Below are 26560 nucleotides of genomic sequence, written 5' to 3' on the forward strand. Positions count from 1 at the left end.
CATTTAGCTGGCTGCCCAACCTGTAGGCAGGATTCTGAACCTGTCCATCTCTGAAACACTGTTTCTGCACATTTCTGAAACACAGGGGCTCCTGAAAAGCTTGCTGACTCCTACTTTTAGCCACATTTTCAACTTTTCATCACCCTGCTTTTAACCTCTGTATTTTAGTTGTCCTCATGTAGTAGAGCAAGTCAAAGAGCACTACACTGCAGGAGAACACAGCACCCAGCTCTCTTCGCTTTTTTTGAAAACTTTAACTTGGGCTTGACCATGGAACTGGGCTAACAGCAATCTTTCCCTTGTTCATGTGCCATAAACTTAACCTTTGTTTAGGTAACAGTTGTTCTATGCTGCCTTCCAGGCCTGATGAGCAGCAGAAATGCAGAATTAGCCTACGATGGTCAGGAATGTTGCTGTGCTGAAGCCCAGCGAGTACCGACTGATCGACACTCTGCCCCGTCATTATTTTCTTTGCTCCTGTGAACAGCAGGAACCACGTGCTGATGGCACAGAGCACAATCTCAGTCTCGTAAGAGTAAATGAAAGCCCTTCAGGAGGAACGAAGAAAAACTTGATTCTCTGAGTTGCACATACCCAGACGAATATTTATCTGTTCATCAGATTACTTTTTGTGGCAGTTTTTCAGGTTCTACCGACTTTGGTGGGTTTTTATGGGAAATGTTTAAAAAGGCACAGTTGTTAAAGAGGGAGCAGGTTCCAAACAAAATTGCTGGCAACTGTTTTGTTGGCTGCTGTGAAAGAGCACTCCCCCCCCCCCCCCATATCTTCCCATTTTATTACCACTGGGAAATGCAGCTGACTTTAATATCTGTAAGTTTATTTTTCCCAGACTTTACTTTCCAGATCACCATCTGTCTAGACACTGTCAATTACTAATATGTGTACTCAAGGTGAGTTTAAGGGTACTCAATATTTTCTCCTCCATGGGATTAAATTTCCAGGCAGCATTGAACCAACCCCCTATATTCACATTTGTCATTTAAGGCAGATGTCACATTATCCAAAATAAATTAAGGACCTTTTAATGGATTTTTGCTGAAACCAAAGCACAGGAGATCTGGAGAGTACCCTGAACTTCAAAGGTGGTCTTGAGGATTGTGTAACAGGAATGATCTTTTTCCAAAAAAAACAAACCACCCAAAAATCAGTGAGGTGTGGGAAGGATTCAGATGAAATGGGTTGTGAGTTAACACTGCTTACTAAGAAGACAACATGGAAGAGCTTTTGAGGAGCAGTAGACTGATGATGTCCATCCCGACGTTACCCCGCACAGGGACCAATTTGGCTGTGCTGGAAAAGGAACAATTCCATTGAGCTTAACAACAGCTTCCACAAAACAGCTTCTAGTGCAGCTGCCCTTTCTGTGTGTGGGGTCAGGCAGCACGTGTCCACAGGCCCCAAGAGGTGCAGAGCCAGCCCTGCAGCAGTGGTGCAGACCTCAGGTAGGCCAGGACCGAGCAGTTTCATCCCACACATCATGTCAGGTGCAGTGGCAAAAAGATGCAGCTCTGCCTACATTTCCATTGCTGCTCCTGGAAAAGATGCCACAGCCACTGGGATAGATCAGCTAGGAAGAAAGCCTCAAACCCCCTGATAAACTTCTAGTGAAAAGTAATTGTAACTGATTGTTACTTTGATATGTTTATCAAATTTCCTTTATATTATGAAGAGATTTGTGCCTCCTCTACACTAAAGTCACCGAATTTCAATACCCACCAGCCCTGAGGTGTTTGCTCCCCCTAGCTGTCTTAAAAGCAAAGTTTGTGTGATGGCTGCAGTTCAAGTCAGGAGGAAAGGATGTTGGGCTGTAAGAAAAAGAGGACAAAAAAGATGAGTATTTTGTACTTTTGCTTAGCAGTGTAGGAAGGAGCTTCCTGAACTCCCCTTGCAGTGAGACACCTGCCGTATCTTCTTAAAAGGACTGCTTTTTTTTTGCTTCCCAAAGATGGCAGGCAATGCAACATCAAGGTTTGGAGGAGATCCACATAGAAGGTAAACACACTTCCAGATCTCTCTTCCGTCTGAGGGACTCCACACACATCCCTGTTTGCCAGTTTTACAGGGTTTCAGGGGAGACATTCCATCTTCTGTATGAAAGCTGCTGTACAACAAACAGATGTGTTATACACACTGTAGGATGGAGTGACCAGAGCCCCACAAAAGCATGTCTGATGGTCCTTGGCTAGGGCCAACAACCTTGCCTTTGCAAACCTGGACTCTGAACAGAAGCGTTCAGAGCAGGACAGGGACTGCAACGATGACCACTGCTCTGGGAACATATGCTCTCCACGTGGCACTGGTTACGACATACTTTTCAGCACCTTACCCTTCGTCATACAAGGATGTTCCCACTTCACATATTGTCTGCTTCAGATCCAATTTGGAAGCCATCCTCCTGGAGTCCGACTGAAAGCTCCACTCCAGTTAAAATATTTAAAATTTAGATTACTTAAGATTTAGATACTTAAAATCCCTTGGAAGAACTGGCCTTTCTGTTTATTCCCATTTAGTTGTTATTGTGGATGTCTTACTACTGCAGAAACCTCTGAAGCAGAACAGTTGGCAGGCTGTAACTTAATGCTGAGCTACTGCTTGTTGCATTTTCTCTATTTTTCCTGGAACATTCTCAAATTTTAAAGAAGCTGTAGGGAAAAATAAACATACTTAAGTTTATTAAGTACAAAGGGAAACATCGAACTGTGGCATGCCACCTAATGGCAGAAGAGCAACATTGTGCAGTGGTACCAGTAAACACATCAGGAAGCCACATACCAAAGCTCTTGTTTATCACCAAGCGGCAACATCCTGCAAGGGCAGCGATAAGGGGGGTCGGAAGTGGTAATCAAGCAGGCAAAGTTGTTTTCTTAAAAACAAACAAATAAAAAGCAAATTAAACCAGGAAGAACTTCTGGTTTAGCAACTTTAGCCATCTCTAGCCATTGTGGAAGTAAAAATAATGAAAAAAAATTGACTTTAGATGTAAGATTAACATGGTTAATACAGAGGTTGCAGCACTTGCAGGTGTCTTCTCAAGGGAAAATACATTCATTTGGAAATAAAATATGTGGAAAAAGTCTATTCATCTTGAGTTTCCACATTAAAGAGTAATTTCATTTGGCAGGACTGATCAGCCTTACTTTTCTTAGCTCAGCATCATATCCAACTATTTCTCAGAGCACTCTGAGGCTAAATTAATAAGTGTGCCACAAACATCTTCAAAAGATGCCAGAATACCTGCAGTTGCCAAGGCAGGAAGGCTGTCAATCCTAAAAGATACAGGAATATTGTCTTCAGAAGCAGTCATGCTTCATGATTTTTCTGTTCATACTCTGAATATGTGTTCCATACAATCACACTGTACTGCTACTTTAACAGTTGTCTCTTACTGCTTCGAATGATGTGTACATGTCAGTGTGGGTGCATCTGGCCCCTTTCAAAATGAGCTCACAGAGCTGAACAGTTTTAGCTAAGAGAGAATGCCACTTCTATATATCCCAGACTTGTTTCTCTTCCAAATCCTTTGTTTCAGCTAACATTATCTAGGACTTGCGGTTTTAAGAATTATTTTAAGGGGCTGAGGATCTATATTCTGGACAAGACATAAGTAAAGCAAAGCACTAACCTTCCCATTCTAAGCAAATGATTGTGCAAGTCATTTTACTATCAAAACTGCTAGTCTTGGCATAAGGGACAAAGCCTGAATCCAGGCTGACTATCCAGTGGAAACCTTTGATTTCTTTACAGGTGCTATTAATACTAAATACCATACCTAACTGATCTCTGAAACCCAAACTGGTTTGTAAATGTATATAGCCTTTCATATTTTTGTCATCTTGGATGGTAGAAAAGTCAAACAGAAAAGCACCTCAATAGTTCAGCCATTTTAACATCAACAAGTTTCCAAATAAACTGGCACATGTTCCAGGGGAAATTTCTTGGATTAAAAAAACCCATCAAAACAAACTCTGTTGTTTTCTTTCTTTAAGCAAAAAAACCCCTTTGTGTAAATACCAGGTTTTTGAAATTCTGACCAGCTTGGCTCACAGTTATGGGGTGAATCAGGAGCTGAACTCAGCAGCTGGAAAGTGTCTACTGCTGGTCCTTTGCTCAGAGCACTGAATCACACCGTCTCCAGCCCAGCATTGAACCGGTGCTGATCTCTCAGACTGGGGAAAATCAGCATAACCTGTGATCATCTGAGCTTCTTCTCTCCACAAAACAGTCTGCTCTGCTGTCTTTAATCCAATGCATAGAAAAGACCTACAGCTCTGAGAACCATGTCTCTCACTCCTTGTAGCCCTCCACTTTTATAAGTGAACTTGACTCAACCCATACAACAAACTCTTGAGGAGAAAGGACTATATAGCTGTGTATCTTATTCTTTTATTCAAATTAATAATATAATTAGTAAAGGACAATTTCCCAACAGCAGATACACCAACTAATGTCTTTATGATGGTAATTAAAAGGACAATAAAAGTAAATTATAACATAGAGCCTCTAGCAATTAAAGCCACTGACTACTGAAAATCATTAGACAGAATGCAGGAAGGGCGACTATTCATCCATTTCTTTGCTGAAACAAGTGCTGTATTAATAGCAGCACGGGAACAGACAGTATCTGCTGATAAACCATTTCAAAAGACAAAACTAGCTCAACTTCCTTGTATTGCTAAATGCAGAAGAACAAGGATACTAATCAGTCTCACAGATAGAAGGCTTACATAATGTTCCTGGTGAAAGACTATTTCGTGTAATCTTAAAATACTCCTTGTCCGAGAAGTTGACTCAACAGAGTTTGTAACAAGACATTAGTTATATTTCCCTTTACAGGCAGGGTGTATTTCAAACACATGGCCAATGCAAGTAACAACAAATGCTCAGAAGAAGCAGGTAAGTCTTGCAAAATGAGTTTTGTATTGAAAGGCTCTTCTATTACAGCTGACTTGTATCGTCTTCTGATTCTTGTGACAAACACCTGACATTTCTCTGCAGGCAGAATCGGATCTTTATCTTTCACCCTCAACAAAAGCCTAGGTGACTAACTAACATCTTTTTCTGTTTACAAACTTGGCAGTATTTCAAAGCACAAAGCTGATACTCTAAACAATGGTTCTTCCCTTCAGCAATGAGAACACAATACACTCCTTATTAACCGTTCTGTTGAATGAAGTAACAGCACAACTGCAGTCGAAGGACACAGGCCAAAGAGGGGCTATAGGCAGAGTCTTCTTAGACTAGCTAGGAAAAGCAGTTTCAGGTCCACACATCCTTATTCAGAACTCATGCACCTGAAGGTTTCTCTGCTTTTCTCAGATAACCTGTTAGTACCATAAATAAGTCATTAAGAGGTTAATTGCACCTATCAATCTTGCCTAGCATGTAGTTTATGCATGGTAACTGCTAATTAATCATCTTCAATGATTTATTGGAAAAATAAGGAATTGCAAGGGATTTCATGTTCAAAATCATGATTTATTGATGTATTTTTAATCATGTAGCTCCTTGCAAAGATACACTTTATAAATTATGGAACAAGTATAGTTCTTTCCACAGCTTTCACAATTTAGTCCTCAAGTCCAGGTCAGTATTTGGAAACAAGATGTTCAAAGGTAAATTATACAAGATGTCTTAAAAAAACACACTAAAAAGCTCAAGTTCTTTTGGAATCCAAGATACATATATAATAAGCGGCATTATAGTGTCTGCACTACACCCCCAAGCGACATAAGCAGGAGAAGCAGCGTACAGTACCTGCACCAAACCTCAAGGTACACATCATGATCAGCAGAACACAGCACCCGAACATCTACAGCAGCCTCAAAATTTACCTTAGTACAACAAATGCTCAAAAGGCTTACAGCATCTGTAGCGAGGTTAGAGGAAGGGTTATAACACATTACAGTCATGTCCAAGTGAGCCCTGCTCAAGCAGTACACACCAGCATGTCACAGTATGACAATTCCAAGCAGAGCCTCATACCCTGCAAACTCATCCTACGGTACAACAAAACAACTCACTGCCCGTACCCCTCTCCCCTTGGTGTCCATCCTGTCAAGAAGGCAGGCTCCACTAAACTTCTATCAAGATTAAATTACATTTATGACCAACTGACATCACTGCATTGGTGGGGATGTATCTCTGCTGTTAGATTTTATACATCATGCTTGCTTGCCCTCGATTGCTTTTTCTTAAGGTTGATGTTGACAAAATGCCAGATCTTAAAAGGCAAACAAAATAAATTTAATTTAAAGAAAACATTTATTTCAAGCTCTTTTGAGTCACAAAGTTTAACAGATGTAAGACAACTTTCTCCACATTTCAAGCCTTCAACAGAGACCATACACACTGTCCCATGGACAGCGCTCTTTTCCTGTAACAATGCCTTTTGGACAAACTGGTGTCCAGGCAGATGAAGACTCCCATTTTAAGCAGACTGATTTAAAAACCAGAAACAACCTGATTTAAAAAAGACAAACCAAACCGAATTAAATAACAAAACTTTGTTAGCAAACTGTGGCTAAAATAACTTTGTTAGCAGAGTTTTGTCACAAAGTAATGGTGTTTAATACTCCTAAGCTTGACCTTGAAACAAAACCCCAGCCATTAATAACTGGATAGAACATACTCCCTTCAAAAAATTCCAAGTTTTAAAATATTCCAAATATATACACATTTATAACTTAAGTGCTCATTAGCTACAACCTTTTATTCATGCAAGAGTTGGGAGAGAAGAAGGTGTTTCTTAGAGCGGCTTTTCTGAGAACGCAGTAAAGCTCTTCACTCGTGCAAAGAACAAAGGGGTGTACATTTTGTCAATGTCGAACGTAGTAACAGCTGTCTCACCAGTCGATCTGCCAAGAGTATTGCAAAAAAATTAGATACCAGTTGCTGTTGGAGTCCCTCAATAATGCAATCATGTTCCACAGTACACTGTGAGCACCAAAGTGCCGCTGGAATGGAAGCGCCTTTCGTACTGCCTTGTTCTGAAAGCAGTTGAATGCTGGCTGAATCAAACTACAGAGTACACTTTCTTTCTGATCATCACTTTCCTCATTCGTTCTTATTATCTCTGGGACTTGAAACAGCACAAGATGTTGCTCAAGTCACTCTATTAACACTGAGGTAAAAAATCCTCTTTCATTCATTTCCCTTCGAGCCCTGAATTCAGAATACAGAGTGACAGCAAAAACTTGTACGTTTACAAAACTTCAAAAAAAGAAACCCAGGTATTTCTGATCTTCTGTGATGAAAAGTGTCTGTCCTCCTCCTACCTGTGTTTCATACTCATCTTTATTCTAGTTTCAAAAGGACACCACCACACTGAGAAGTAAGCAGAACCTGAGCAGTACAGAAACTTCATACTTAAAAAGAATGTCTGTGATATTTCCACTTCTTCATAAATTAGGTATGAAAATACTAGGTTTTATAAAAGGAGTTTATGGAAGTTACCTATACTCCCAACTCCAGTAGTTTAGTTCCTAGTTCCTTTACATACTTACAGATAATAGCTGAGCTATGTCTCTATAAAAAAAACACTGAAAATGCATATATTAGGAGGGCTGAAGACAAAGCCTAAACCCACCCTAAATGCCACCATTGAACAGCTAACTTGGAAGTAATTTAGAGTGTCAGTTGCAAGAACAGCAGCCATGGCTCTAGCCTGGTTAGTGACCAGAGCAGCTGGTCACATGCCTGTATTGTGCACTGCTGGGTTATACAGGTTGTAAGCATTACAGATCTCACGTGATGGGAACAGACATTTCTAGCTTGCACGTCCACAGAAGGCAATAAATAGACCTCCATGAGTGCATGTTTTCCACACCCCTTTACTAGAACCACACTAAGCCATTTAGCCCTGATTCGCTTCTGAAATCATTCAAACACTGTGCATAAATCCCTTAAATGGCTAAAATACAGCAGTTCTACCACTTAGGAAACTTCTCATACCATTATAAAAAATTAAAGAAATCCCCAAATTTTAGTAAAGTTCATTACCATTTATCAAATCAGGACCAGTTACTGTTTTCAGGACATTTTGTGAAAGCCTCGTAAGTCTCTCAGTCTTTACATCTTCTGTACTTAGTACTGGACAAATGACTGTTACCTCTGTTTCTACAGTTCAGTATTTTTCTTCGGTCTTGCTCTCCGTTTACTTACTTGTAAGTAATGTGACACGAATGATGTATCCAGACAAGTTTGTTGAACCTCTGGCGCCCACTGGAGCACAACTGTAGTCCTACATGAAAACTGTGATCCGTTTCTTGTGCAGGAACACGGCGGAAGTACCTGTATTTGTGGTAGTCAATTGGTTTCTGTACAAAGAGAAAAGAAGTTTCATGACCTACAAAGACTGCATACTACAACTATTTACCCTGAGGCCTCAGTAACTGTGATTGTTAACTTTCACACTTAAAAGCAAGTACTAATGGCATTCCTTGAAAATACATCAATTCAGATGCTACTTATGGAAACAGCTTTCACAGAAAGTAAGGCAAGTGTGGAGGGCACCACACCAACTACGCAAACTGACTGTAAAGTAATGTAATACCTCTGACTCTTCACAAGTTTCTCTTCACAGACACTTTGTTAATGTGAAAGTTTTGGGATCTAAGTCAGTCAACCCAATCATTCAGAGTTCAATTAATGAATACTGTTCACTTAGTTTTACTTAGCGATGGGAAACATAACTGCAGAGTCCAGCGATGCCTCAATCCTTCCCTTCTCTTTGTTAACATCATTTAACTACCTAATAGCAGCATGCATGGCAATTAAGCCTACAGGGGAGAACCACGGCTCACATGTGATCCAGGTATTTACCTGTCTTAATTAAATAACAGTCATAAAAATAAATAAAAAGACCACTACATATGGGGGGAAAGGTATGATAAATTACTACGCATATATATTTAAAAAGGAACTATTTTTAATTCTCCTGTTCAATGCCAATCTTCAGGTACCTTAAAATACTAATTCTGAGGAAAAAAAATATTAAAAATCCCCTTCCTTAAGCTATTTTTCCTCTATTCAATTTTGCTACCTACCTCTTCTTTTTTCTTCATTATTACAGCAAATACTTTGGTTTGATTGTCTGTTTCCTGGGAAAGGCGGTAATGGCCAAGCAAGATTGCATCCGTTCTGGAAGAGAAAAAGAAGTTTCAAGAACATACAAATATTCTCTGTCTCAAGAGTGAGGTACTTATAATGCAAATATCAGCAATGAAAAGAAGACTGACTACAAAATATAATCCAGGAAACTAATTTTGATTTCCATTTAGTAAAGCACTAGGCTCACTGATGATATGAAATGCTGGTAACATTTTGGAAGGTCACTTTTAATTCTCCCACATAGGACAGTAGAGGGAAGTTGTAGCTAGCCTACTGCTAAGTGTTTTCAGACTTCTGGTGAACATCTCAAACCTGTTCTCAATCTTCAATCAATTTTCTATGCTTTTAACAAGTTCATACCAGCATCAAATTAAGCAATAAATCTGTCATATCCCACAAAAATCTTCACTTTCCTTCCAACAGTCAAGGAAGTATGAGAAGGCAGTCAGTAACAAAACAGTACCTTTTAAAGCATTCTAAAACCACCAAGCTAACAGCAAGTATTCTTCCTTCTACTTTGTTTATAAGTTGAGGATCATATAACCCACAAAGGAAACCTAATTACAGTATGAGGATCTTACTATGAAAAATACAGTTGCATGAAGACCAAAATTTTTTGTAGTTCTCTGCTGAGAACTATAAACATCTATAACACAACATAAAATAACATTGAATATTTAGTCTTGGTTTGCTAAGCCAGACTATAGAAAGAGACAAAAAATAAACAGGAATTGCCAAGGAAAAGCAAGATAAAAATTGTAAAGCCAAATATTTCGGTAACCTTGTATTTTTAGTCCGTAAGCGAGGAACTATAGATTGAGGATCTTCAGGAGTTGTTAGCATCATAACTTGACCATCTGGAAAGAATCTCAAATACCTGCAGAAATATAATTACAGAATACAAACCTAGAAAACAGTCTTTTTATGTTGGGTTTATTTTGTGAGGGTTTTGTGTTGGTTTTGGTGGATTTTTTTTAATCATAGGATGATTCCCAGAAGGACAGAAATTAACAGGTAATAGGATTTGGAAGTGTATTTCTTCACATGTAACAGAAAAAAGAGATCAGAAATCAAAAGAGAGTTTCAATTTATGAAGAGCTATGAAAAAGGACAGAAGGTTCATGAGTTTTGCCACCTCTAATTAAAGCAAGAAGGCTACCATGGAATCAAATCCGACCTCAGGTAGGTTTCTCCATTCCTACCACTAAGACAAATGCAACAAAATCTGAATGACAGGATCAGCACAGAATGGACAATGGCACATGGACTTTTGCAGGTTCTGGGATCTGATCAATTTTTGCAATACTCAGGTACTGCAATGATGCTTGTGAAACTACAGAAACAGCCCTGAGATTCAATGATTTCTACTAATAGTTTCCAAGCTCAGAAGGGACTGGCAGAATGGAACAATTAATTCTGGGAAAACAAAGGACAGCAGAAAAGCAGGCTGAGGAAACAAGCGGGAAGCTATTTACAGCAAGTTAAGAAAGCAGAGCCTCTTGATTATCTACAGTTGGTTACAAATAAAAGACAATTCACAAATAAAAGACAATTATTAAATAATCACTCATTTACCCTTTTGCTGGAAAAAATACTGTATCAGAAATGTAAAGGAGAACTGATTTGGGGAAAGAAATCTGTGGATGAGTATTACTGTTTATGTTTTATCCACATGAAATGGTATCACTGAAGACAAAATGCACTTCTAAGCTCATCTCCAATTACCATAGTAATTCCTATTTCTTAAGACCTACACTCAAAAAATATACAGAGCATCACACACTGTAATTGTTCCACTGTGTTTTAAGAATGATTAATGTTTGTGGTATCAAGGGCTGGATTTAAAGAACTTAAGAGAGAGAAACATTTCACTCACTCATTGTACTACAGTTCTACCTGTAATATTCCACTTGGTGCCATGCTCTATAAAAACCATCAAGAGATTGTTCTCCTTGACGTATGTATTTTGTCTTGCTGATGTATACACCTACAGCAAAGGAAGATATAAGTACACAAACAAAAATTACATACATAAATATTGAAGATAAAAAACAGTAATTCAAAACCTGTGAGTTTAATTTTGTTACTTAAATATTTTATTTTATTTTTATTTTTGTCCCTTGCACCCTTCCCTTCTCTTCACAAATGTTCTACAGATTTAAAAGCCCAAACAAATACAGATCATAAACATCAAAACCACCCAACTGCTTCTGTCATGGTTACATGCCATATAAAAAAGTGTTTCTGACAGTGTATCTTACCATCAAATCGAACACGAGGCCTTTCCAAAAACATTTCCCTCCAAGAGGCATATGGAACAAGTTTATTGCAGCTCCTGCCCCATATTTTCAAACAGACTTGATGCCAAATTTCAGGATCTCTAGTGAAAATGAGAAAAAACCAAATGCAGTAACTTCCCTGCAACCCTTGTTTAGCTTTTATATATCAAATTAACACCCTCCATTATTCAGCCTGGATGTAACTGAAAGAATGGTTCTTGAACAACAATAGGTCATAATTTAAAATCATTGACTAATTTACTTAATCCTGGAGCATTTACAAGCCACTTCCTCTTCCCAGTGAAACTGACGAACACAATGCCATTTTCAGCAAAGTACAGAGCAATCACATTGCAGCAGTCTGGCACCTCTCTGTGTGGCCATATGAGGATGACAACACAAGAAACGTTATTTTGGAGACCTTGCAAGTTTGACTTTTAAACAAGGTAGAGCAAGTAAGACTTTCAGCAACTTTTTTTTATTACAGTGAAGTCACTTATCTAACATACCATTTAGTGACGTATTCAAATGCTGATTAGCACTGTGAGGAGCATAAAATTAAATCTGCCATGGGAAGAAAAAGCAGGACTTAGTCCTACATGTACAATTTAGCTGTTTAAAAGCAAAAAAAAAAAACCCAAAAAACTCAAACAAAAAAACCACCCCACCACTTTTCCACCACAGGCAATTTTGCATTATGGAGTTACTATCCACCTCTACATACTGCTTATATGCTTAAGCATAGAAAAGCTCTTTTTTCTTCCTTGGAGCAGAGAGAAGCTTCACTCTAGGAAAGTTTCACAAAATACCTGGCACAAATGTAAAATCCTCGACAGACAAGAGACAGCTGCTCTAATGATCTTAGGTCCAAGTCACTCGAAACCACCCATCGGAAAATGTACATTAGTACTTCCATAGGCAACACTGCAAAGACAAAAGAGTTCCTTGTTACTTGGTAACCTGCAAATCAAGAGATTACCTATAATTCTAGATTTTACAGTTACTGAAGTTCTAGCTTTCCATTTTAAAAACCCAGACTTTTTCACAGTGGAGCCAGATTCCAGAAGACAACAAAAAAAATTATCTTTAATTAAAAAGTCGCTGTGTACTAGACAAAAGTCACATAATGAAAGAACAAAAATCAGGCATTGAAAGTACATTATGGTACGATGTTACAATGAAACAGAGCTTTAGTCTACAAATATCCACAACTGTAAGATGTTATACCAAAAATCCCACATGTACATTATACAGCCACAATGCCTGCAAAGCTGGCCTAGCACGTAACATAACCTCAAAGCATACTACTGATTTTGCACAACAGGCTAACTAAGCTCAGGCAGGTTCAGTATTGGATAGGAGGTCCTAAGAACCACCTATCCACTGTGAACTTGACATGGTATCACTATAACCGCATCATTGTGTTCAGAGACTTTTCCTAATCCAATACAATATAATGGCAGAATCCTCATTGAAGCTACACAAGATCACGTAATAAAAGTTGAATGAGAAAGGCCTGGGGAAATAAGCCAAAATTCCTCCTAATAACTTTCTGTCTGCTTAAGTTTTCTCTGTTGTTTCAGTTGTGTGTGAGTTTGTTTCGTAATCTTACAGCACCAGGAATTACACTTCCTTTCTTTTCAACTACTGCTGCTTTCCAGAGCCTTTGGTGTGAACTGTATCAATACACACACATAAAACTTGATGATTTTACTTAGTATAACTGCTTTGAGTTCAGAGGAAAGAGCTGAGTGGCACAAATTATGTTAAACAGTAACTAGCTGTAAATGCTGTGGTAGAAACCACAATTTAACAGAATTCTGACTTCTAGTAAAAAAAATGCTGCTTTAAAAACAGCGCTGCAGCACTCTCACAAAACCAATCAGACTGGTTTTGCTATAAAATTTGATGAAACTTCAGAATACTAACACGATACAAAGTACACATTTGCCATGCCACTGGGCACCAATCTTTGTATCCATTTAACACACATCTCCTTTCATGAATCTGACATAATTCTTTTTTGTTACTGTCAAATCATTAATTTGTTTTCTTGTCTGTATTTACAGCCATTAAAATAATGTTCTGGTAGAAACAAAAGTTGTGCAGATGTATTTATTGTTGCAAGGTACAAAACAGTCTCTGGCTCTTCAGGAGATCTTTGGTATGTGAACTCTCAGTGTCTTGAAGAATGGGATGTACAAATGCTGAAGAATCTGCTACTAGTGCTACCAGGTATACATCCCCTGCTCGGAAAGTCACCCGTCAGCCAAAGTCTTTGATTATCTATCTCACCTTCCATGTTTCTACGTTTCTAGTAACTAGGGTTGTTAAGACACCTTGCTTCAGATAACAGGCACACCCTGTAGAAACAATACTATAGTATTTCTGGTGAAGAATGCTCTTCTGGACCTAATCCTTACTTCTGTAAAAAGAAAAAAAGCACATTCAGCACGTCGGTCACAGCAGGGCTCTGATCCTGCCCTGCACCAAGAGTTAACCAGTAGCCTAAGATTATGAATATCAATAAAATGTAAAATGGAACACAGGAAATCAATTCAGCAAAATCTTTTGCTTCCCAATGTTTCAGTTCTCCTTGGGCTGCTAAGGTCTCCCACTATTGCACTACCATGATGACCAAGAAGGGTCCTTTCGAGCCTACTAATTTCATGATTCTAACGGTTTTCACTCTGCCATAAATCAGTAAACAAGATACTGTAACAAGCAACTGGCAGGGAGGCAGAAAATAAAACTAGAAAGAGACTAAGACTGCTGTTCAAAAGAGACATCTCCTGAGATCATTTTATAGTAATAACACCTTGACTTTACTGGCAAAAAAAAAGAGAAGATGCTTTCCCAAGTATACAATGCCAAAGTTGTTAAAATAAAAAAAACAAATCCTGTTTTCTTTATGTTTTGACTGGAACAGCTTGTGACATTAACTTTATTTTCCTTCCATGAGCAGAACAGAGGAGATGAGGCCAAGATTTCCAAGAGCAACTGATAACGTGGGATGCAAAAGATACACGCAGTAGTAGTGTCTGATGTGAAGAGAGTTCACAGCTTACACACACTCCCTAGAGTTTAGATCTCATAAGGAAGTCTCAGGATGACTATCCTAGAACTGAAGCACTGAAACCCATTACCCTTCAGAAGCCTTTCTAGCTATGCTGAACAGTCTTGCTGAACCTGGAAACATATTTGTGGTAAAAATCAGATATGGAATCAGATAAGAGGAGGAAACGCAAAGATGCATATTCTTCACAGAACAACTGTCTCTTATTCTCACCTAAGAATTGTAACAAGTATTTGCAAACTCAAACCAAAAACCCCACATTTCACTTTTTCAGACATTAACTGCAAGGAAAACTGGAATGCACTTAATGCAGCAAGTCTATTTCTAGAAGTTACTACTTTTAAGTAAGACCTGAAAAATTCTACTTAGTAGTAGCACTACATGGAAAAGCTTGTGCATTAAAGGCAAAATCATGTATAAGCAAAAGACCTGTTTAGCCCACCGACTATCTTTTTTCTTTTACATCCAACTATAGAAGGAAATAAAGAGATACCATGTCCATTATTTCAAGGGTGACTTTAAAATGAAGGAGACATGTTTTAATGAAGTCAGTGAAACATCTCTAGAAATCCTGCCTCTGAACTTACAGTGTATCTTGTCTCATACCTGAGATATGGGTCTGGCTGACATCAACCTCAGGCTGACAGAGTTTGACTGAAGATTCCTGAAGAGTTAACTGCTGCTGGAAATCTGACAGGAGATCAGCCATTTTGTCATCCTCTTGGTTATCCTCAACACTAGAAAAGTGGGAATGCCAACACTGTGACACTGGACAAAATATACCAACAGATGTCCTTATCTGGGCATCAATCTACTGTCTTACCCTTGTTCAATATCACTGTTTCCTGTGTGTTTTTAAAGCAATTTCATTTAACCATACGATAAAACAACCACTGCAATCCTATCAAGTTCACTGAGATTTTACTGGAACACATCTGACAGTAACAACGTGGATTTTTTTCATTTAATTGCGATTCCAGTTTCTTTTTGGGTTTGAGAGTTCACTGTTCACTACTTTCAGTGAAGTCACTTGACCCCAAGAAAATACAGATCTGATTTTTCACTTTGTCTGTGATAAGCCATATGTAGGAAAGAAATTACTATTGTTGGAAAATGATATTTTGTAATCCTTGGCACGATGTAAGACATTGAAAATAATTAAGGGTTTTTTTCTTTTACTCTTGCATTATTCACTGAAGAATGATTGTCAGTGGGTTTACCCACCAATAATGATTTTCCTTTAGAAAAATTACTTGTAACCAATGCTTCAAATAGGCAGACAAAAGTTTCAGGAGCAAGAACAAGATGGCAGAAGCAACATGCTTGTTATTCATCAGTAAACTTGAAGGACGACTAAGTGATAAAAGAACATTACCCTATTTAAAAAAAATTACATTTAAATTGTGTGTCATAAAACGATTCTTTAGCTGGTGTGTGCTTCCTTCCCCCAAGTAGCCACAAACTACACAACTCTCCTTGACATCATCATGATACACTTTATTTCCCCTGGTTTGGTGGTGGTAAACAAGAGATCTTCCAGTCACTTTTTAATATTATTTAATTCTACTCTAAATAAGCATAATAGAATGAATTGAGAATATGAAGCAACTAGCAGACCTAGCAGTGGATTTTAAATTATTATAGAAAAGACAGTTATGATTGGGCCTGTCATAACTAAGAACATAATAAGCCACTGCACCGAACACAGCTTCCTCTATTTTGATGAATACGATGGCCAGCCCCAGGACCTACAGGCCATGCTGTAAATTGTTTTGACAAATATAATAGTGTAGTTTGGTTTTTTCTCACCAAGATTGCATTAAATACCTAAAATGGTAATTCAGAAAGCAAGCCCACTGCAACTAGAATCTCTACAAATAATTGAAGTAACAATTGAGAGTCCTGGCTGATTTTCCCCTCACTGCCATATAGTGCTGAGGACAGTGCAGCAACATTTACAAAACTGAATGAAAATTCATACATTAAATGGCAGATGGACAGAGAGGCTTAATGGAGGGAATAGAGAAAACAGTGCTATCAGCAGTGTCTATGGCTGCTACCAGTAAACTGAATTTGGAAGCTGTTTCATAGGGTTGTTTGCACTACCCTGAGATAAAACAGAAATTTTGGCCCTAATCTGAACCCTGTCCTCCAATCTAAATCTTGGGCTCAAAGCAGGTCAACCTTAAGCTGGGTGTGTTGAGGCCAGGGGCATTCTAATGCTCATAATGATGAAAGACTGAACTACTCAGATTACAATCTATGGGTTTCTAAATGTACTGCTCTACTTACTGGAAATGTTCCCATCTGGCTGTGTTAGCACAACAACAGTAGCATATTTCCTTGCTTAATTATGATGTTTATTACACAGTACAAAGCTTTTACTAATTGATCTTTTTTCTACCTATGATTTTGTAGAAGATCCTAAAGGTGTAACTCATAAACCTGAAAAAGTTAAAAGTCATAAAGTGACTGATTTTTTTTTTTTAGTATGTGTTGTTGTTTTAAGTAACAGCACTATTTGTAATCCTTCCACTTGAATTTAACTAGCACCAAACAAACCTGTTGCCATCTTTGAACTACAGCACAGAAAAGTCCTCCTTGGACCAAGGTATTTGTAAACTCTCTATGAAATAGGGTATTCGAATTAAAGTAGACAAGTTTTCCAAATGTTAAAGTGACTTTCAACTGCAAATTCCAATATTCACATGCTTGAGAAAAGGTATTTCAGGTTTCAGTAGTCCTATGCACTTAATTAGTAAATTTTCATACTTACCACCTCTTTCCAACTCCATCACTATCTGGGGACCGTGTGTAGGTGATCTTAAACTCTATATCAGGTACAAGTTGCATTGCTAGACGATAAAACTTGATGGCTGAAAATAAAGGTTGAATGTTTAAACATGTCTGATTGCCATAGTACCTTATCAAAGCAAAGATTTTTGTTTTTTTCAGAGAGATGGCTTCAGCTAAAAGCATTTAAAAAAATGTGAAATGCCTTTACCTAGTAAATCTTACTTAAGGGTTTGGACCCTTAAAGACAAAACAAACCCCAAAATTAAACATCAGTGAGTTTGGAGCTCAGATTCTGACATGCTAACGAGTCTGAGAAGCCTGAGTTTGGGGCAAGTAAGCATTCCTATTTCCTGAGTTCATGTCAGGGTTGGTGACTGACAAGTAGTATCCTCTGGCTGGGCAGGATGAGGAATACCAGCTGCCAGCTAAACAGAGATCAGTCTCAACTTTAGCATTTAATCTTGCAGCAAGGCCTGTACTGTACTTAAACATGAGCATGCTGCTGCAGCTGAATGTCTCACAAACGTCAGGTATCAGCAGATTGCAGAAGCAGGCTGAAATGTCACTTGAATTCTGGTGACCTGGGCCAGGTCAGCAGATAGAAGTGTTGTCTGTAAACAGATGTCCCGACATGCGCTCAGTAATAGATCTGTGTCTGGCACAGGGCCACATCTCTAAGGTCTCATGGATGTATGTGTAGAAACAGTTTTGACTGTTTCTTGAAGTGTCACGTCAAATTCAACTGAGAAAGATTCATAATCGTGCAGTCCAGATGACTACAAGCCCCTTGTGAATGAAGCTCTGTTAGATGTTACTACTACTCTGCTGCAGGGTTTGATATACAAGGAGTGCACTCACACAGATGGAGCTTTCATTTTATATACACAGTGTCTAAATAAGCTTTCCTTGCTTTTTTTATTTACTTGGAAACTGTTGGGATGAAAACCTTCATAATCTACTTCATAATTTCCTATATGGTAGATTATGTATCAGATTTCACTCTGATGGGTTTTTTTACTGCACATTTAATTCTATACCCAACACACAAAATACTTCAGCCTAAAGTAATTTTGCCCCATAAAAACATGTAATAAATTAGAAGTTAAACCAACTAATTTTATTACCTACTGGGGACTCATATTTCTCTCAGTTCATTTGAAATCTGGAGCATTGACCAGAAATCCCTTGCAAGGGAAGGAAAACTCCCATGGCAGAGAGGAAATTTTGCATTCAACAGGTGGGTGAGTTCAGGCGCTTCCAGACTACTCTTAGGTTTGCATATCTTGCCCTTGCGCTTCAACCACAAACTGGATCCATCTCCAGTGGATGAGCAAAATGTCACAGACGTTATGTGTTCCTTTTTTAAATGAAAGAAATAGAAAACTTGTTGTAATAACTGGAGTCACCAGTTATTACCTGCTATCTCTGCTTGAAGATGAGCTTCTTAATGTATATACTCTGAAAGCTAACTATGAGGAAGAAAACTTAATTTCCATTTTTGCTAGTGCTGTCAGCAAGAGGGCAAGCAAGCTAAGCATCTTAAATATTTATGGTAAATATTTACAGCAAAACTCATAAAACTACCACATTCAAACATTCACTTCAGTAATTCTTAAAGAAGCTACCTTAACAAGCTGTGTAAACTAAAAAATAGCCCAAACCAACCAAACAAAAAAAAAAAAAAGCCCCAAACAACAAACCATTCCACAGGTTAAGTAGTTCAAAGTGGAGTGAAGGAAACTCTTGAGCACATGAAAGACAGTACATCATCTTGCTTAATTACTGTTAGGAAAGCTACAGAAAGCAACGTACTATACGAAGAAGCAACCCAGTGCTTCTTCATTAAACTGCTGGGTTTCAAAATACTGTCCCATTGTCCAGAAGTTAGAAATTCCTTCCCTGATTTCACTCTAGCTTCACCTCAACCTTAGAACTGTGAAGTGACGGTTCCTTTTACAGCAAGTTTATCTGCTTATCCGAATAACTGTGCTCTCAAATTACTGTTACCCTGCAGTTTAAGTTCACTGGCATCATACAGTCTTGCACAAATATCAGAGAGTGTTAGGTTCCTCTGCAATGAGGGTGCTCATTGTAGACTTCAGTATTACCTTCGTAAAGGGCCCCATTTTGTTCTTCTTCCACCGCCTTCAGGAAAAGTTCTTTTGCCTGCACAACAAATTACATAGAACACTTTTAAAAATTCCTTACAAATACAAGCATGTTGTCACTTAGCATTATTTTTCATCTTACCTACTGTACCCTAAGAAGGAAATGAATAAAGTAATTCCATAAACAGAGTGAGAAGACATGCTACGAGCCATTACTGAAATTCCCAATCAACAAACTATCCATGTTCCTGCTGCAGTCCCTTACCTACAGTTTTTCTGAAAGCAGATTGGGAAGGTGACACAAAGCCAAGCATAAAAACTAGAAAATTCGGTGTAGGATCATGGAAAGAAACTACTATGGAGACAACAGGTTAATAAACTCTGTTATTTCTCTAGATTTAATTCAGCATTAGCTTTTAGGATAGTTGCACTGCAATATTAACACATACAAAACACAACATTATACAATTATGTTTACAGTACCTTTTCCTCTTTTGCTATCTCGTGTTTTCCTCTGGCATCTACAGACTTTACTCCAGGTCCTCTTGAAGATGCTCTGCATGGCAGAGGTTCCAACCCACTAGAACTCATACCTGGGGCAAGCTCAAACATCCACTGAGCTCTGAACATCTGGAGCTCTGCCTAAAAAATCCGAATAATTCTAATTTAGTGTCATATATTCAGTCTGCATACCTTCTGAGGAGAAATTTTAAAGTACAAACAAGAGTTTCAAAAATATGCTTCAGACTTCCAAGTCCTAATGGCTTTGGAGTTTAAACACAGAGAGTTAGCAATTATAAATAATTTCTTTTTAAAAAGTGATCAAGCACTTTTTCAATCTCATTCAATCACATAAATGCTTTTACCTGGATTGTTCACCTCACAAGAAAAACTACGTTTCAAGAAGTGGTTGTTAGTACTATGGTTAAGACACAAGACTACACAGAAAACTATTACTTCTAGACATGGTGTTTGTTCTTGTTTATGCAAAGTTATCTTAATCAAGAAGTCTTTTAGCTCTTGAAATTAAAATTTAGAAAACCTAATTTTTTGTATACTAACATACCAAACTCTATAACAATCAAGGCTTTCATTTACATAACCAAATAAGATCTTATACTCCCTTCTCTTTCCCAAAGGCACAGTCCTTACCCAGAAGCAACACAAGTTGGAATTCTTCCAATGCACTTTTTTCAGCATCTTTGAAGTTATACTTTGCATGCCTCTTGCAATCATCACAACTTCTGGGAAGCAACTACACAGAAATCTAGTAGTCTAAGACAATATGCTTTTCAATCAGTCTCCTGACAACTTAAACTGGAATCTGATCTAAACAGAAACAGCTGTCTGATTTCTACATTTCTTCAAAGGAATTTGAAATCTGTCACAAACTTTCTTTTCATCTACACCGATAACTGAAGACTGAATGTGACACTTGGAACAACAATGCAAAATTTACTTATTTCACTTTTGGAGAGGCAGACAAATTAAGCATCTGTCAGATAAACAAGTATGTGGAAACTAAATGACCATCAGTAATGCAGCTTAAATCACAGCAGTACTGTCCTTGTAAAAAAACACTAGCATGAGAAGCGTACCTGAAGATTTGCTTCACCAGATCTTTCATTGTCATCAGTTCTTACCAAATCAGAGTGACAATCTTCTTCAGCTTCTGCCTAGTAGAGAGCAGAGTTGATTATAGAGCCTGCATAAGTCCCTACAGCACATTCAGAGAGCACAACTGTCATGGGCACTCATTTAAAAAATGTTTAAGCATATTCCCCTTTCCCCTATCTTACCCACCTACCCCACCAATTGCTCTTAATTGATGACAAAAATTAATCTAAAAATTACTGGTATCATTTGCGTTTCAGTACTGACCCAATGCAGTTGGATGTTACATTTCAGTCACACCAACCCAACACAGATTAGTTACATGTTGCTGGAAGGCTTACAGGCATCCCTACACTGCCCTAATCCCTGAACAAAAGCATTCAGTATCTAAGCCAGAGTTTCAGTAATGAACAGCGGTGTGCTTCATACAGGAAATTAAAATTTAATCACTATCTTCTCATTGCAAAGATAACCAGCAGTTTTGATTTGTATATTTAGAAAAAGCACAGAAAGATTAGTGATTTAACAGTAGGTCCTTTATGAAAATTATGAGACAATATGGGCAATCTCAGAAACTACACATGAAACTGAAGAAAGGCTGGCATTGTAAAAGATAACAAAAAGCTAGCATGAGAGCTTGACAGCTGGTTTTATTTACAGTACTGCCATGAGACAGGTTAAACAAATAAGACCTTTTAACTAAACTTAACAGGGCTATACACAGGAGTTGGCTAGTTTAAGGGAAAAACTTTAAAAGATATAAATAAATTTTCATTATGAAATACACTGAGATTTATGGAATCTATACTAAAGGAAAACGAATTCTGAGTATGAGTGGCAAGCCACACCACTGACAACAGTAGCAAGATGCCAACAAAGGGAAAAAAACCCAGAACACCTCAACAGACTACGACATTTGTTTAAACTTCTTCTGCAGCTGAAGCATCCCAATTTTTCTAACATTCTGCAAGTACATAAAGCAAAGTGAGATTATAAGCCTGGCATTAAGATTACAACAAGTGTCTTTTGTTCTCCATCCTATCACGGACAGCGCTCAAACGCTTCAAGTGATGTTCTGTCAGTGAGATTCTTCCGTGTTTCTTTTAAAGAAACCTCTATCTCCTGCACAAAGCGCAGCAATCAAAGCATTCCTGCATTCAGGAAACTTGTAAAATGTTTACAGCATCTGGAATTTCATGATCAAACTGCAGAATACTGGCAAACTGATGGGAAGGCATCGTTTAATCGCTCTGTGACTAGCACCTCCCTGGAGTCCAGCTGTAGCACTTGTCTCTGGTTCCCCCAACGACCACGAACTTAGTGGTGTGTCATCTGTAAATGTGTTTTCACTCATGTCACAGTCCATTTATCTTTTGCAATTGATAATGCAGACTGTGTTGGTTGTTTAAAGTAAATAAGATATTGCATTTGTTCCTACACTCTGGTTTTCAGACTGCACATTTTTAATTTCTCGGTGGAGAAAACAGGTAAGCTCCAAAGCACAAGCAGCATTCAATCTCAGCAAGGAGTAAACAGCTTGCAAATTTCAGGGTTGAGTCTAGAATTTGCTCAGAGGCAGTTAATGTTCTGTGAGTTACAGCAGTGCTTCCACCACATTGCTTTAGCATCCAGGGATTACACCTACACTGGCCAAACACAGATAGCCTAGTAACACGCTAGCACTGGAATGGATGTCTTGCAGCTGCATTATTACAGCGCTGGGCTGACACAAACAAGGCCTACCTCTGCCTGCCCAGACTGCAAGGCTTTTGGTTTGCAGCTGAATTATGCCCAGTCAGCTCTCAGTCCGTGCAGAATAAGCCTGGTTTTATCTGCAAAATGCAGAGACTACTAAAGTTATTTTTAAGCAAAATGAACACACTATCTTCTCGTCCAGAAAAACACGCCCATTAAAACCTTTAACTCATTAAGTCTGTAAAAAAACTAATTTAAAGGTTAAAATTATTTAGAAGGTTATGAAGCTGGCTAAAATTTACCTCATATTGAAAAACTTTTAAAGTAACCCGTTCAAGAATCTCGATTTTCCTCCCCTTGTCTCTGCTGAACTGCCTTCTTCATTTCTGAGTCTCAGTCACAGTTCTGGACCAACTGCTATCAAAATGTCATCCAATTCTCTTTAAAACTCAAATGTGCTCTCAATCCAAACAGAAAATATGCTACACTGTGAAAACCTAGTCCACAGCCTGAAAGCTGTCACAAAACACTGTGAACCTGATTTTGTCATTACCTCCTCTACATGGTGATGTCTTCTGGCAGCAGTGGCAGTGTAAGGGGCCATCCAATTTACCAGTCAAGCGGTTCATTCACATAATGACTCCATGGCTAACTGGACTGGAAAAATGATCTTTGGTAGCATCACCTTTCTGTGATGTATTTTATCTGCTGAAGCCCTACAGCTTTGCTAGAACAACTGAGTGAACGCAGCTACGACGACACTCAAAAGCATGTTGTAACGTGTAAAGTGTGGCTCCTTGGTCCCACTCTGACAACATTTAAATTGTCATTAACAGTTTCTTACTGTAACTGCTACTTAATGGACACATCTAGCTTGTTTATCATTATGCAGCTGGCCTTCTTCCCTCTACGAGTCAGCTGTCATACAGAGCAGTGACTTTATCCTGCTGGGAAGTAAGACATCTTCCGTGTGTACCCATCAGCCCAAGTAATTTTCCAGGGGAAAAGTAGTAGCTAGTCAAGCCACCAAAAGGTCAACATGTCAAAAGCAAATATCTGAATTAGGCTCGGCCTGTAAAAAGCAGCCTGCTCAGTCCATTTGTTTCTGATTTGTTTGCAAAGCTTTTGAAACAATTTGCCAAATGCAAAACTAGCTTATTCTCACAGCTTAACTGTTTTGCAATCAGTAATTGCATGCTGATTTCCTCAGAGCACACCAACCACTTACTAAACTGTAAAGTCAAGACCTTTAATAGTTCAGATCTTTGTTTCAGCAAAATAAAGCCAAGATCACAAACAGTTCAAAGGTGACTGCGACCAGTTGCACAGGGCTACAAGTGAGCTGTACAGAGCTAAAGGATGAGCAAGCATAACATAGCAAAACAGTGACCAACAGCTAATACTCTTCTTGTTTTTTGTAAGAAAATTAGGAAGTTCCTTCGTTTTCTGTCAATGCGGTAGAAGCAACAACATATTAAAAAATAAGAGTTTAAAGCACAGTGGTAATAAGTTTTAAGAGCTCCTGAATGATATAAACAGTTTTACTTTGAATGACTGAGTTCTCATCATGGATATTTCAATCTATATTGAGGTGCTGGAGACGAGCAATAGTGAACCAAACACTATTTCTTCTGTGTTAAATCACAAACTGAAACAAGTTGAGGTGCCCACAGAGCCGTTTGAATTACCAAGCGACTTTGTGCCATCTGTTTTTTTGAGGGAAGAGAGAAAGATAGGGCATGCTCATCTGTAATGACACGGTGATCTGTCCCGGTGCTTCTACGGTCCTGAACCGAGCAGCCCCACTGCTCAGCCCCGAGCTCCCTGCGGATGGCGGCCGTGCCTCCTCGGGGCGCAGTTACCCGCGGCAGGATCACGGCCAGGATGACGGCACGCTTCCCACGGGCGTCACCCGGGGCCCGCCGGCCGCAGGCAGGCGGACAGGGTAGGGCTGCTCGGGAAGCCGCTCCCCCCGCCGCCGGGCACACACCTCTTGCCGCCGCCGCCCCCTCAGCGTCCCCCGGCGGCGGGGCGGGGCCGGGCTCCCCTTCGCCCGCACCTGCCACGGCAGCCGAGGCCCCACCGCCACCACCTCCCCGCAGGGCGCCCGGTACCGCGCGTCCACCGGAACACACACACACGCGCACACACACCCCCTCCCCAGGCACCCGCTCCCCCGCGCCGGGCCGCACTGCAGCGGGGAGCGGAGCACGGCCGGCCCGGGCCCGCTCACCATGCTGCCAACGCTCGGGCGGCGCTGTCCCGTCCCGGGGGTCTCTGCCCCCCCCCGCTCGGTCCGTGTGTCCTCCCCGCGGGGGGAAATTAGCAGAGTTCTCGGTCGGAAAAGCGCACCACGCAGCGGGAGTAACTGCGGGCCCTGCGTACGGCAGCCATCTTCCCGGCGAGTGAGGGGCAGGCGGACCGGGAGCAGCGGAGACACACGACCAGACAAACCCGCAAGGTCAGAGCGCCGCCTGACGCACGGGCCGCTCTGAGGCGCGGGCGCCGACTCCGCGGACTACCCGTCCCAGCGCGCACCGCAGCCCCGCAGCGGCTCTCTCGCCTGCAGCCGTGCGGCGCGCTGCCTGCCGGGAAACGTAGTCCGCGGGCGACACCCGGCTGGGCCCCGGCCGCGCCAGTTGGGAAGCGGCGCTTTCCCAGGCCGGTCCCGCCCCGCGGCGGAGCACAGGCCGTCGGGAAGCGTAGTCTCTGCGGGCGGCGATCCTAGCAGACGGCGCCGACGCCCCGAGGGGGCCGTTGCTCAGCCCACCTTTCGCCTCCGCGCTTGAGGGGTGGCCCGGCGCTTCGCCGCCGCCGTCGGTCCTGTGCGGGAGCCGAGGGAGGGCAGCGATATCCAGGCCCCCGGGTCGCCTTCCCGCCCGCTCTGTGCGGCCCCCAAGCCCGGTGTCAGCGGGAGCAGGGCTCAGCGTGGGGGCCGCCATTGCCGCCGTGGCTGCGGTCAGACCGGACCCGCCTGACAGACGAGAACGGGCTAACAAAGGAGCGGCTGGTGCCGCGGCTACACGGATGATAATGTCACGTGCACCTCATGGCCCCCTGCCCTTTGCGCATCCAGCCCTGCGAACGGTCCTTGCGTGCTGTAGAGCCACAGAGGGAGCTGACTGACAGACCGGGTGCGGGTCCCTGCCCGGGCAGCCGGAGCTGTGGGGGGAGGAGGGGGGCTGGCTGCCCCTGGGCGGGTGGTTTACAGTAGCGTGGCCGAGGTTTTGAGATGGGGTGACCGCGAATACAACTGGTTATCTTCCATGCTGCTTGTAGTTCGGGGTGGAGCCAAAGCTGCCTGGCTTTTCTCCTGTCTGGGCGGGACGCTTCTTTTGAGAATGAAGAAGCCCTGCAAGGGAGAAACGGGGAACCAGAGCTGGCACTGGCCCGGGTGCTGAGGCCTGTTTGTGCCTGTGAGAGGTAACAGGAGTGGCTAAAAGCAGAAATCTCTTCTGAGTAGGTGTGCATTGCTCCTCCTGGCTTCATGTGTGTCTGTAGGAGGGAATTTAAACATTTTTATTTTTCCTTTTTTTCAGTCTAAGAAATGTAAAGACTGGCTCCTTTTTTTTTTCCGGGGCGGGAGGGTGGTGGGGGAAAGGAGGGATCCAAAGCTTTTTGGAGTTCCTCCACACCTTTTTCTAACCAATCTCTTGTCAAATAAGCATGTTTCACTGTAGGATTCACTGATGTACAATCCTCCCCGAGGGGAGGAGCTGCGTGTGCCATGCACGGGAACGCCAGCTCATCTGGCTTCGCGAACCCCGGGAAGCTCCTGCACGCTCTACTTCTAAAACCTGGATCAAGAAGTACAAAAAGATGCTAAGACTAAAGCACTAAATCGGTACTACAGTCAGTTCTGA

The 26560-nt window shown here is 40.6% G+C and overlaps 1 protein-coding gene across 1 annotated transcript; it reads right to left on the reverse strand.

Moving 5' to 3' along the window:
• Positions 1-5368: 5368 nt before the first annotated feature.
• Positions 5369-25091, reverse strand: FBXO9 (F-box protein 9). The gene is made up of 13 exons (XM_084261821.1): positions 24931-25091; positions 20987-21064; positions 19872-20030; positions 19389-19446; positions 17261-17360; positions 15091-15221; positions 12218-12332; positions 11391-11509; positions 11026-11116; positions 9911-10006; positions 9066-9159; positions 8182-8336; positions 5369-6875 (listed from the first exon to the last, which is right to left on the reverse strand). Exons 1-13 carry the CDS (start codon positions 24931-24933, stop codon positions 6767-6769), a joined length of 1308 nt encoding a protein of 435 aa, XP_084117947.1. The 5' UTR covers positions 24934-25091; the 3' UTR covers positions 5369-6766.
• Positions 25092-26560: the final 1469 nt, after the last annotated feature.

This window comes from Gallinula chloropus, assembly GCF_964237585.1.
Source record: "Gallinula chloropus genome assembly, chromosome: 3".
Taxonomy (NCBI): Eukaryota; Metazoa; Chordata; class Aves; order Gruiformes; family Rallidae; genus Gallinula; species Gallinula chloropus.

Bases quoted from the DNA above. Each gene is read 5' to 3' on its own strand.
- FBXO9 (XM_084261821.1), bottom strand. The intron at 15,222-17,260 runs GTAAGTATGAAA...CCACTTTTCTAG, and splicing joins GATGGAGTTGGAAAGAGGTG to TGTTGAGGATAACCAAGAGG. The intron at 11,117-11,390 runs GTAAGATACACT...CCTTTGCTGTAG, and splicing joins GCCTCGTGTTCGATTTGATG to GTGTATACATCAGCAAGACA.